At 38.5% G+C, this 14,822-nt stretch overlaps 1 protein-coding gene across 1 annotated transcript in view; it reads right to left on the reverse strand.

Annotated features, from left to right (window-relative positions):
- The window catches only part of PDRG1 (p53 and DNA damage regulated 1), a gene marked incomplete in the record, with an annotated part of 43,099 nt that overhangs the window by 10,267 nt on the left and 18,010 nt on the right, over positions 1-14,822 (reverse strand). Inside the window, 1 exon segment of the mRNA XM_044090340.1 lies at positions 6,151-6,223. Coding sequence (XP_043946275.1) covers positions 6,151-6,223 — 73 coding nt within the window.

The raw sequence follows: 14,822 nt of genomic DNA on the forward strand, positions 1-14,822 counted from the left end.
AGATGGCTAGAAAGGTGCTTGGTGTGACATCAGGAAAGAGGAAGGAGGACAAGGAGACCTGGTGGTGGAATGAAGAAGTACATGAGAGTATACAGAAAGAGGAAGTGGGATTGTCAGAGAGATAAAGAAAGAGATGAGGTGCATGGCAAAGAGAGAGGTGGCGAAGGCTAAGGATAAGGTGTATGAAGAGTTGTATAAAAGGTTGGACACTAAGGAGGGAAAAAGGACCTGTACCGATGAGGGACCGAGCTAGTAAAGATGTGCAGCAGATAACAGTGGTAAGGATAATGAGGGAAACGTACTCACAAGTGAGGAGAGTGTGTTGAGCAGATGGAAAGAGTACTTTGAGGGGCTGATGAATGAAGAGAATGAGAGGGAGAGAAGGCTGGATGATGTGCAGATAGTGAATCACGAAGTGAAGTGGATTAGCAAGGAGGAAGTAAGGACAGCTATGAAGAGGATGAAGAACAGAAAGGCTGTTGGTCCAGATGACATACCTGTGGAAGCATGGAGGTGTTTAGGTGAAATGACAGTGGAGTTTTTTAGATTGTTTAATGAAATCTTGGAAAGTGAGAGGATGCCTGAGGAATAGAGAAGTGTTTTGGTAGCGATTTTTAAGAATAAGGGTGATGTGCAGAGCTGTAGTAACTACAGAGGGATTAAATTGATCAGTCACAGCATGAAGCTATGGGAAAGAGTTGTAGAAGCTAGGTTAAGAAAGGAGGTGATGATTAGTGATCAGCAGTATGGTTTCATGCCAGGAAAGAGCACTACAGATGCGATGTTTGCTCTGAGAGTGTTGCTGGAGAAGTACAGAGAAACTCAGAAGTAGTTGCATTGTTTTTTGTGGATTTAGAGAAAGCATATGACCGGGTGCCTAGAGAGGAGTTGTGGTACTGTATGAGGAAGTCGGGAGTGTCAGAGAAGTATGTAAGAGTGGTACAGGATATGTACGAGGGTAGTGTGACAGCGGCGAGGTCTGCGTTGGGAGTGACGGATGCTTTTAAGGTGGAGGTGGGATTACATCAAGGATCAGCTCTGAGCCCTTTCTTATTTGCAATGGTGATGGACAGGTTGACAGACGAGATCAGACAGGAGTCACCACATTGTGATCTGTAGTGAGAGTAGGGAACAGGTGGAGAAGACCCTGGAGGAGGTGGAGATATGCTCTAGAGAGAAGAGGAATGAAGGTCAGCATGACTAAGACAGAATATATGTGTGTGAATGAGAGGGAGGATAGAGGAATGGTGAGGATGCAGGGAGTAGAAGAAGTGGCAAAGGTAGATGAGTTTAAATACTTGGGATCAACAGTTCAGAGTAATGGTGAGTGTGGAAGAGAGGTGAAGAAAAGAGTACAGGCAGGATGAAGTGGGTGGAGAAGAGTGTCAGGAGTGATTTGTGACAGACGAGTACCAGTAAGAGTGAAAGGGAAGGTCTACAAGAGGGTAGTGAGACCAGCTATGTTATATGGGTTGGAGACAGTGGCACTGACAAAAAGGCAGGAGTCAGAGCTTGACATGGCAGAGTTGAAGATGTTAAGATTTGCACTGGGTGTGACAAGGATGGACAGGATTAGGAATAAGTATATTAGAGGGTCAGCCCAGGTTGGAAGGTTTGGAGACAAAGCCAGAGAGGAAAGATTATGTTGGTTTGACATGTACTGAGGGAGGGATGCAGAGTATATTGGGAAAAAGATGCTAAGGATGAAGCTGCCAGGTAACAGGAAAAGAGGAAGGCCTAAGATAAGGTTTATGGATGTGGTGTGAGAGGACATGCAGGTGGTTGATGTGACAGAGCAAGATGCAGAGGACAGGAAGAAATGGAAACAGTTGATCTGCTGTGGCGACCCCTAACGGGAGCAGCCGAAAGAAGAAGGGACTTAAAAATGTAGCTACAACTTTTTTTTGCAGCTACTAAGCTGTTCTGGAAAATATACTTAACTCATTAAAAAAACAAAGTCATGAGTTGATACCAAACTGTCTGGTAGCTTTATAACAATATTAAAATGTGCTTAAATGAAAGACATGAAAAATGGTAAAACACATGGAAAGGAATGAATTTACATTCTAACTGCATTTAATTCTCCAAGTACCCATTATAGCATGGTGAAATGTTTAAGGGCAAGCCACAGAATGCTTGCAAACTGCTCCCAGTTATGCCAAAATAAAAGTATTTTTGATCACAAAATCACACGTGTAACAGCTGGACTAGTAGGTACCCAAATAAGTATCAGCCCTGTTCATTAACTACATACAGCTTCAGCTAGCAGGGCTACCACAATCTACCACTGGATTAAAAAGTCAGTACTATAACTCTCAAAAGAAGCATAGCTAGCTGAGCCAGTACCCTGTGTCAGCAGCATGGAGGAGGAAGAACAGAAAAGAAAACCACCCATTTCTTCTACTGCCCCCCCCCCCATTTCTGTATCCTGCTCCCAACCCTCCTTCTGAACAATTACAAAAAATTAATAAATTAATAACAACTGCAGCAAACTGCTTGCTATAAATCTGGAGCATTTCTCCCCGGGCCTCCACTGAAAACAGGCTCTGTTGAACCTAGTCGGACATTCCCGGTCAACAAATGATAAATAAAATAAATGTAGCAAACAGTTGGCACAGTTTATACTCTATTTGTTATGGTGCACTACAGTGCTTTTTTTTTTCAATTAAAAAATAAATAAATAACTAAAAAAAAAAAAAATGCTACAGTTTAGACCACACACACACACACACACACACACACACACACACACACACACACACAGTGCTACAAAGCTCAGTTTTGGCCGCAAGTGCAATACTGGCTTTTAAGCTGATTGCCCTCTCTTCCCACCCTAGCTACACTTCTGCTCTCAAAGCAGAAGCACTATGAGCGGAGCTCTGCAAAGATCATACAAGGACTGCAAAACAAACCTACTAGCTAGCTTGCTGCAATTATCTACTGTAGCTAAAGGATGCAAGACTAGGCTGCTCAACATGAATGCTTACTGATTCAATCTACTAACCCAACCTGTCCCAATAGCCTTCTACAGGGCATCTAGCCACACACACACACACACACACACACACACACACACACACACACACACACACACACACACACACACACACACACACACACACACACACACACACACACACACACACACACACACTTTCTGCATACCTGTTTCATTCAAGCATTCATTTGCTGAGTGTTTGTACTCAAGTACCATATTCACTTCACCCTCTAACCCCATACAAATTAAGTCCATCATCCGACCTCTCCTATTCTGTTAAACAGGTATTTAAGTCTTCTTCAATTTGTTATGTTCAGTTATAAGTCCTTCTTTTTAAGCCAAATCAAGATTTGCTGCGCTGTTTAAACATATTAGCTCAGATTTTAAGTTGCAACAACAGTTCACATACATGAACAGAAAAGCAAAACATTGCAGTACCATAACCATTTTTCAGACTTCTTTAACAATTGTTCAATTCCTGTCTGGCTTAAAACGTCACTTCTACTGAGCAATATTCCAAATGTATCCCCCCCTCAAAATTCTATTTACCCCTTTGAAGTTTCCTTCTTTTTACTAAACATCCCCCTCTTCTTTTTTTTTTTTTACTTTATAACATTAATTCCATTACAGTTGACTTAATTTTGTTGCACTTTTTAAGAAGCTTGGCCTCTCTTTTTATAAATTCTTCTTTTTCTCTCACTTTATCTAGTTGTAAGGTTATCTGGCAAGCAGCTTGCCAACAGGCCCTATCACCTCATTTTTTTATGCAGGAAGTCCTAGCACATTTCTTTACATACATCCAATAAAGGACAGCTTGTTAGGTTCCTTCATCTTGCTGTAGCTCAGTTCCAACAGAGAGAAAGAATGATTCCAAGCTTGTCTAATGAAGGATTGTCCCAAAGCTACAGTCTGAAAAAGAATGCACATTCCTTTATTAAGGCCATTTCTTAGCAGCTGCTTTCATCTACAGCTACAGTCATGGTCACATTTTCTCCAAAAGGTACAAAATGCATAAATGCCATGGGTAAGACATGCATGCCCGCTTATTTCCAACAGGAGTGAAGCATACTGAAATAACTCCAAACCCTTGATGCACAGCCTACACCGGATAAAAAACTTTAACTCCAACCCTCCCACTGTAGGTCTCCAAACAAAAGCTGTAGTTAAAGTTGGGTAACATGTGTTCTCTACAGCTCTTCCAATTCTATTTTCTATATGAATTTAATATTAGACTCCCTCCCAACCAAAACAGCTCCAGTATAGTGCGCATGCGCAAAATGTGCAAAGAATAATCATGCATTTCCAACAGAGCAAAATTACAAACTCTTGTGTTACAATATTTTAGGTTTCTGTGGGAAGTGGGACAAGCTTCTGCATCCCACCTTCCAATATGGGAGGGGGGGGTGCTTCTTATTATATAATAACTCCAAGGTGGCTCCGTATCTGCAGTCATAAGTGCCAAAACACCCAAGAGAGACTGGAAATCCAGGGGAAGAGCGAATCTCGAACATCTCTAGTCTTTAATTTTACTTTTTTTTCCAGGGGGCAGTCCCCATGTGCCAGACAGACACACACTGAGATCTGCAAGTACTAATTCTAGTTTGAAAGCTTCAAGAAGAATTTACTTTGGTTTGTTCCTCTAAAAAGAGAGAATCTGATTAACCAAAAAAAACAATCTTATGCCATTCACTACAGCGCTGCATTCTGACTCGTGTACCCAAATATATCCTTCAAAAATATCAACATCGGCATGAGAAGAATTAAATTCATTTAAAGCAACTTTTGTTTTTGGACTTACAAAATATTCTGGTCTAGGAAGTATACAGTCACAGGCATTTCTTTTCAGATTCTACATGACCCTGTATTTAAGTGCATTCATTTATTTAAAATACTCAATTTTATGGGGGATGCTGGACATTTGGAGAGCAACAATTGACGATGTGCTACCTATGACTAAGGAAAGGGTGCAGTGAGGATTCCAGAAGAATGTGCTGGAAAATAAAAACAAGATGCTGCATGCTACTGTCATAACACCGCAGTTCATGCCTAGAATTGCTCTGCCTTGCATTCACACAAATTCATTTTTTAAGCCTTAATGAGCACTAAATCTCCACAGTTTATCAAATCTCCACAGTTTATCTCTGGAGGATAATTATATAGTTAAAGATCTTGCAACAGTTATTGAAATAAGCACAAAGCTTTAAACTTGTTGCATTCTGATGGCCGTATGGTGACACAATATCATCCATAACTCAGATGTATGGAATTGGTTTCTAGTCATTGTAACCTAGGTAGATCTCAGCAGAAATGCAAGGAAGCAAAAAGACATGTCCCATGGCAAGGAAAAACAAGGAATAAGATCCCCATGTCATTGTAAACATAAGGAAAACAACTTTGCTGACAAATGGATCAAAAAGCGCAGGAAAATGTACTGCAGCATCCTTGGAACTGATGCCCATCAATGGCACAGGTGAAGTTATGATGTTCTGCTCCACAAAGTTTATTATACAGTTGAACATTTGAAGCAATTCTAAAGGCTTCACTATGGACCAAGAATGGACATGTCCTGATCTACTCCTACATGGAAAGGCAGGATGCATCAGGCTAGGAAGAGCTCCAGGTTTTTAACAAAGAGGTGTTCAATGTTTCATCTGCAAACATTTAAAACTATTTCAACTGGGAGGCAGAAACAATGTGGGTCATCCTGACCACCTCCATGAAAAAGAAAAGGTGCAATCCCCATTAATAACAAAAAAAAAAAAAAAACCCAAACCATGAATGTTTACTATATACCATTATAACCGACTAGAAAAAGCAATTTTACTTTGGATTTCTGGTAGCTACTTATTTTATATTTAGCTTTAGTGAGGGCTTCTGCTATTGTTCCAATTACCACGAGGATGAGAAACAGTCTACTACAAGGACAATTAAGGGACAAGCAGATAAATGATGGGTGGGAGGTTGGTATAATGGTCAAGGTGCTTACCTTATAGACAGAAGGTGCAGGGTTCGATTCTTACATGGGGTAATTGGCTAGGCTTAAAATGGCCCACAAGGGCAGTTAGCTTAGTGCTAATCTATGAACCTATGATCTGTCACTCCAAGTCAATGAAAACAAAATCAAAAATGTGCAGGAATTTTCAGACTTACCTTTCTGAATCATCTCCTTTGTTCTCGACTTTGGGAGCTTTATAAACATGTTCCCAAAACAAACCATCACCTTTTCTGAAGGGGAAAAATAAAAGCTCAATTTATTATAAAGTACTTAAAATGACCAGTACAAAATTATCAAAAGTATCAAAAATAAGTTATCAAAACACATGAATTCCAAATTTCTACTCATTTACTTTGTTGCTGGAGAACCCCCCAACACACACACAATCTGCCTAAAAATACTTCTCAGTGGACAACACAAGGAAATATAGACACAGACGTTAGACAACGATGCACAAATGCAGTTACTCGTCTACAACGGACTGCTGAGTTGCACGTGAAGTATCCCCAGGAATATTCCAAGAAAAGGCGAGCAACTGTCATACTAAAACTATTCACTAAAGAGCCAAGACTAGTTTTAAGAAACCAGCACTTACCCCAAAGCTGTGAAAGTACTAATGAAAAAATTATGAAATACACTACTTTTGAGGAACAAAAATAAATCGTCAACTCCTGGGACTCAGAAACAGGTTTGATAAAATTAACCACCATCTTGTCTACAAATGTTGATCAGCAAAACAGTTAATGAGTTACCCTAGAAAGGCCTTCGTAAATAAGGAAGTTTTGCAAGTTCCCAATGCCAGAACAAAGGTGTTGCAAAATGCAGAGGACATTTTTTGAGGGTACAGTTGCCCAACAGAAAGGTAAATGACACCAAGATAAAGAAACTGCACCAAGGGTAATTTGTAGTACTTTTGTATTCTGAGAGAAGCCAAGGGCAATGAGAGCATATGTACGCTCAGTTTTGGAAATGAAACGGATGTGACACTCTGACAGAAGGTGCATAACCTTGGTCAGTTTCAATTACTGCAGCATACTTAGTCAAGTTACACATGTTGGAGAAAAAGAAGGTATCTTCAGTTTAGTTATTACAGTACACCTAACAACTAATTTCATGTTAAAGCCAAGGAGGAAATGGTAACAAACAAACAAAAAAAAACAAAAAAAAAAAAGAAAAGAAAAAAAAAAAGTGGTTTGATTATTTTTAAACCAACTACTAAGAGTTTGTTTATAAACTACAGACACTAGAAAGAGGTTGGTTACTGGCAGAGAACTGAAGTAACAGACTCCTGTTCCTGGAGGGGTACTACAGCTTAGTTCTAGGCCATTTTAAGCCTAGCCAAATTTTACAACCTGCATGGTGCTTTGATTACTCTCATCCTTTCATTGACTGGATTCATATTACACACTGTGATAACTGGGATGATGCCACAAACATTTATAAGGCCCCAAGTCGGGTATATATCATTTAGTAGCCGTCTCTGTCCATTAGTAGAGTAGGGAGCAGCCATGCAGTAAATTACCTATTTCTCTTCCACAGATCCAAGTTGTGCCCGAAAACGAATACAGACAAGACAAACTTCAATTTACATGGATGGGGAATCTGTTCCAGAGCATTGATATCCTCGGTGAGATCTCTCGCTCTCTCCACACTGTTCTGTTGATGTACAGGAGGCGGAGATCCCTTGACAAGAGTATTTTTAATGCCGTTTGAAGGGTCTATATTAGAACATCGAAGTTTCGGGTCTTCAAATATTCTAATAGACACCTAATAAGCAAAAGCTGGAAATAGCGAAGTTTTAGATAACCAAATTCTTTCCTAGGGAAAGAATTCGGCTGTCCGTTCCTGTTGCTTTGCTATTTTCAGCTCTGCGGTGGAAAATTACAGTCGGGTTCAGGTAAGTGTGCAATTGTGTGGACGTGAGGGTTAGGGTGGGATAGGTGAGTTAGGGTTAGGGCGCGGGTCAGTTAAGTGTGCGATGTGTGGACGTTAAGGGTTAGGGTAGGATAGGGGAGTTAGGGTTAGGGCACAGGTGAGGTGTGTGTTTGATAGTGACGGACCTTAGGGTTAGGGTTTGGGTTAAGGTAAGCAGGTAGATAGTGGTGTATGTACAGTTTAGTGTAGGTTTAGATGTAAGATTTTAGGTGCATGTGTGTGGATTGCTGTTTGTTTGGTGCGTTTGTGCTGTGTGTATGTGTTTTGGAACAGCAAATTTTTCCCTAGGAAAAACTTCAATGTTCTAAATTTTCGGTCTTACTGGTTTTCGGTTACTAGGGGGTCGATAGACATTAGAACATCTGAAGACCTGAAACTTCGATGTTCTAATATAGACCCCGTTTGAATGCAGATGTACAGTAGGTCCATCATGGCTGGGTCAGGGGATTCCTTGTATGCCAGGCACAGATCACAGTTAGCAGGCACAGATCACTGTTAGCAATCTGTAAGGAAACAGAGCACAGCAATAAGGTTTTGAAACGGCCCATGTATGGCAATTTAAGAAGAGTATCCTTTTTATACGGCATCTCTGCAGGCAATCCATATGTCTGGACAAGATACTTGCAAAAAAGGGTGCATTATGCTCAAACTGTCTTAGGACAGCTGAATAGAGGGAGACATTGACATCCCTGGATTTAAAAGCGATCCTCTCATTAATAAGCTGTGCATGACAGATGGACTTTCTAACCACTGTGGACACACACTGGCAAAAGTTAGGAAATTGTGGGACAGCAACCTAAATCTTGAATGACTGGGTCAACTTTTATGGGTGAGTTCTCAATATGGTAGTTCGTCGGGGAAGCAGACTTACCAAAAGATATGGTACAGTTTTCTTTAGCATAGAGCTTTAGTCCACAATTCAGGCACCCACTATTTGGGGCAATCCACAAATATGGTCAGCCAGAGTCTTTTAGTACTGACTAACTTCGGAGACAGATGCCAAATAGGAGACGTCTCAGCACAAAGCTCTAGGGGACTCCACTGGTGACTGGACTTTTTCTGGAGGTAGCATAGCATCCCCTAGTTTTATCACTTTAGTTACATCCATGACTCAACTGCCAATTCAGTGGCTGACATAGGGGGGTTTATTCCTAGTTTGCTTACTTTTCTACTATGCCTGTGTGGAGGATTGTGCCAAAGGCCTTGGCCAGATTGAGGTAGGCAGTGTGTACTGCTTTACCTGCATCCACTGCCTTGGTGACTCTTTCAAAGATCAGGTTGAATAAGCATGACCTGCCTTTGACAAATCCGAACTCATACTGAACCAGTGCTTCAAGGTTCCAGAGGTCCTTCTTGATTAACATCAAAATAATCCTATGGCTTTACATATGAGGCTGGTCAGACTTATGGGTCAGTAATTGCCTGGATAATGGGAGGGAGCTAGCCTTACAGCATTTCCTGCTTCAGGTGTCATACATCCAAATTAGAGCAAAACCTACTGGCAGGCAAACTAAGCACATCCCAAATGGACCCTCATGAGTAGAAACGTAGGATAGAAGTCTTGCCTGGATATAGCCCAGATGTGGGAAGCACTTCAAATAGTTTTACACTTTCATTCAAAACAAGACAGTTGGAAAATTTCTGTTAGACATCCTTGCAGGCATGCTTGGAGGGCAGAAGCATTCTTGTTCCTTTAGATGGGAATGTTCCTTTATGCGTATCCACCAATACATCGGTACTTCTGAAAATTCTGAAAGAATTACCAAAGATCACTGCAGTGATCCCCATTTTGCCAAGGCAATGTTGGTTCTCCCTTTTAATGGAATTAGCCAGGGGCAATTACCGCAAGCTTCCTCACACTTTGGATCTGCTCACACAGTGTCAGGGGCAACTGGTACACCTCAACTTACAGCAATTGCAACTGATAAAATCATCCAGACTATCTTAATACATTCTGGGACTTGTTTCATAAGGGTGTGCAGCAGGTTTTTAAGAAGGAAAGAAAACCTGCAACTAGAAAACCTCATGTTTAAAAATGAAGAGGTTTTCTAGGTGCTGTCTAAATCAATACGACTGCCCGTTGCAATGTATAACGCTATGGGTTTTAAAATATTTACGTGAACCACTTGATGACCCGTCCTGTGGCCATCTCAGCTTGTCTGCCAATGGATCCCCACTTTCACCCCTTCTTGTGGTCAGTTTACAAAAAAGGAGTGTTGGACTCAGGACCTTCTCGAAAGCAAGTTTCTCCTCCTTCAGGTTTCAACTTGTTCTTGAAAAATTGAACTTATTTCCTTTTGAATCTGCCTTTCAGACTAATTTGAAGTTAGTAATTTGGAAAACTGCTTTGCTTATTGCTCTGACACCTGCAAGTGAGTCTCTGAGCTGCAAGGTCTCTTGGTGGGCTAACCTTACCTGACTTTCCACTAGAACATGGTTGTTCTATAAACTAATCATTCTTTCATGCCAAAAAGTTATTCCTTAGTTTACCCAGAATCAAGTCATCTTCCAGTTTTCTTTCCGAAATTAAAAGAGGAAAAAAAAAAAAGAGAAACACTGCAAACTCTGGATGTGCATAAGCAGCTCAGGTACTACTTTGACATTAGTAAGCCCTTCAGGAAAGCTGAACAACTGTTTATTTCCTATCCTGGGGTTAGAAGGGTCAACTTGTCTCAAACCATTGCTCACAGGTTGTCCTTTGCTATTGCTTTTTTGTTACTCCCACCAAGGTAAATCTATTCCAGACAAGGTTAAGGCACATTTTCCCAGAGACTTGGCCTCTTCAGAAGCATATTAGAAAGGAGTGAACTCTAGAAGCAGCAACCTGGTCTTGTGTTCATACCTTTACAACGCACTACAAACTGTACTTGTTCTCAACTTCCAGAGCAGGCAATGAGAGGGTCATTCGCCAGGGGGATCCTGGATCCTTACACTTCTGCCTCCCAGGTAGATTAAACTTTGGGAATCTACCCATATGTCACTGACGGTGCAAGAATGATAAAAATGGTACAGATGCACAAGTTATACTTAGCTGTGTTCAAATTTCGCAGCTTCAATGGCAGCACCCATCCACCATATTTTGTACGCAGTTTGATGGTATCCAACCTTGTTGTGCTGTTGGTTGGATTTGGTTATCTGTGTTGGTGTTATGTTGTTGCAAATTGGTTGGTTTCAGTCAATACTTGCTTTTGGTCCTTCTTTATTCTTCCTGCTTGGCACTAAAAGCCTGATTAACTGTCTTTCTGTGACAGGAGTAAGGCTTAGCCAATCCTCTAGCTCAGAAAGGAACCCCAAGGTCTGGAAAGCTGCCTGTTGAGGGGTTGTGCAAGCACACAACCCATATGTAACCACAAACTACGTAAACCATATGAAAAGGCTCTTCTGAGGTCACTTAATAGATTTTATTAATCACCATACACCAAAAACAATCCAATAGTAACAACGAATAAAAATACGAAAATCTAGGACATAAAAGTACTTAGCGCTTTCACCCTGAATCACTTCTGGGCATCTTCAGAGTACTAATAAATTATACAGCCTACTTCAAATATATAGGTGTGTTACTAATTACACAACGCCTACCATTAGTGGTGAAAGTGAAAGTGTTGCTGTATTTTACCCAGAAGGAGATGGTCAATCAACTACATATGATAGGCCTAAATACACAAACAATGTACATAGGTTACAGTATAGTAAGAGTGACAATGGGGGACACAATGAAAATGACAGGTTTTTTTAGACAAACCAGTTTTGAGAAGATTGGAAAGGTTACGCGACAGACATCAGGGTCAACCACACCAACAGATGCAATACAGGAATGCTCCGACTTACAGGAAAAACACACATTATTGAGTGAAAATGAAACAAATTTGTTAATTTCCTTACCTGACAATACAACAGTAAGTGAAAATTATGAATTTGATTTTGATAAAGATTTTCTAGAAAGAAGGTTAGGCGACAACTTTGATGCTGACAATGATAAAAACATAGTAGACAGTGGTGATTTTGAGATTACTTTAGAAGAAGTCAATCCTTCTGATATAATTATTACAGATGGAAGTTTTAGTCTGTACAATTACACAGGCACTACACTTGTTCAAGAATATGTTACATTATTCAAAAAAGGTTTTACCTTTATTCCTAATTATAGACATGATATAGGAAGATTATTGACCAATGTAAAAATTGTATACAAGGTTGTTAAATTTATAAATGTTTTTTGCAAATTACAATAAGGGGGTTGAATCTGATATAGGTAGGTTGACTTTCCAGTACATTTATACCACCCCAGAATCCTATGATATGTTTGAGATGTTATGTGAATCACAAATACGTAGAATAGTAAAAACACCTACAAATCGAGAAGACAATCTCACCAGTACAGAGAGATTTTGTTTAAAAGAATTAACTACTAAGGATAAATACAGAGTTATGAAGCCCGATAAAGGTGGAGGGGTGGTAATTATGACTAAAATAGACTACATTAATAGAATGACTAATATGCTTGATGACGATGAAACATATGAAAAAGTATCAAAATTTGAGATAAATAGGGCATATACAAAGATAGACTGGTTACTCTATGACTATCAGATAGAAGGAATCATCGATAAATCTGAATATGAATATCTCATTGTGGAACATCGTATAACTCCGTCAATTTTTGGCATTCCAAAAACACATAAAAGTGTTTCAAACCCTTTTAGGCTGATTAGAGCCCTTGGCAGAAACAAATTAGAAGCTATAGCCAGATATATTGATTATTATTGTAAGGATATTCTTAATCAATTCCCTCATATTATTAAAGACTCTTGGCATTGCCTGGATAAATTAAGGATTTATAATAATGAGAACAATACTGACGATACTGTTATGATTACCATTGATGTGATAAATTTATTCTCGGTCATACCCCATAAGCTGGGTTTGGATATGTTTGAAACAATTTTAGACAGTTACAGTGGATTGCATACTGTGAAAAGCAAGTTATTGGTTGAGATGATGGAAATGGTTTTATTCAACAATTTTATCTACATGGAAGGTGAATATTTCAGACAACGCACAGGGGTAGCAATGGGGGCCAGATGTGCCCCCATTTATGCTAATTTGGTATTAGCACAATGGGAAATTGAAAGCATTTTTTCTTCCAGGTTCTGGACAAAAATATAATTTTATGTTAGATACCTGGACGATATTTTAGTCTTTTGGAGAGGTAGTAGGGGTGAATAAAATGATTTTATAAGCTACATAGGTACTACATCGACCTTCCTTAATTTCACAACTAAAATACATGAAGACAAATGTGAATATTTGGATATATGTATGTATTTTAAAAATCACCAAGTTGAATCTAATATTTTCCGTAAACCTACATATTCAAATTCCTTCCTTCATTATGACAGCTGTCATCTACATTTTCAAAAAAAAGAACCTTGTAAAAGGTCAGATGGTTAGGCTGTCATGTATTATTAGTGAAGACAGCAATTTCATTTGTGAAATGGAGACTATTAGTAATATGTTTTCAGACAGAGGCTATCCATTAAACCTAATAAACCAAATAAAAAAGGAAGTTATGATGAAAAGGAATACTTTTTACAAACATAATTTGAAATACAGATTAAACACTATGCCCAAGGGTACTAATAGTACTGATATTACTAAAAGAGATGCTTTTATTTTACCATTCAATGAACATTCTTACACCATAACTCAAGTATTAAATGATACTTGGTTAAGTGTTTTTTCCAATAAGACAGAATATAATGAAATACTTGGCTATTTCCCGTAGGGGTACCAATTTTAAAGAAAGTTTGGAAAATAATAACAAACCGTGCATATATTATGTCAAAAATGAGTAGATGTGGTTTTTGTAAAGTTTGCAAATTTGTAAATGATGGATTCTACACTATGGTGCAAGGTTATGGTAAATCCATTAAATGTCCAGGACACTGTAATTGCAATACCAACATGGTGGTGCATTTAGCCACATGTGTTTCCTGTCCAGCATATTATGTTGGAAAAACCTACTAGGAAATTGAGGGAACGCATCTTGGAACATAACAGGGATATCAAGAACAAAAAGACGGTGAATGCTCTAATTTGTACATAGTACCAAATGTGAGAATTTTAAGCGATTTATATTTTTTGTTATTGATAGAATTCCCAATTGTTGGGAAAAAGGAGGAGACTATGATAACCTGTTAGAAGCAAAGGAATGTTTATGGCAGCTAAGACAATGCAAGTTGTTTACCTGGCATTAACAGACACATTTCCATTTCTAGTATTTTAAAACAAAGATCCTATTGTATCTAATCAGTATATTGCTAACTCTTTCCTGAATTTCTTAACCTAGTTGGTTGCAATATAAAAACACCTATAATTGTATTCACATGATATTTTATAAATATATAATTTATATTATGATTTATATTTTTATCCTAATATATTACATTTATTAGTGTTTACACTATTTTTAAACAAACATCACAATCTTTTATTCATGAAGTATTTCATTCACTGCATTTTTCATTTTATTTTATTTTTAACCTTATATTATGACAACTATGAAATTATTGATTATAATGTGTTTTGTTCACAATTCAAACAATGTGCCAAGTTATAAGTTTATATATATATATATATATATATATATATATATATATATATATATATATATATATATATATGTATATATATATACACACACACATATACATATATATATATATATATATATATATATATACATAAACCAGTAAACCATATGAAAAGGCTTTTCTGAGGTCACTTGAATAGATCTTTTTAATCACCATACACCAAAAACAATCCAATTAACCCATATGTCACTGAGGCAGTGTAAACCTCAAACATCTACTTTTACAGGTAAGAAAGGAC

This window comes from Protopterus annectens, chromosome 12.part0 (assembly GCF_019279795.1).
Source record: "Protopterus annectens isolate FY-2018-M chromosome 12.part0, PAN1.0, whole genome shotgun sequence".
NCBI lineage: Eukaryota > Metazoa > Chordata > Ceratodontiformes > Protopteridae > Protopterus > Protopterus annectens.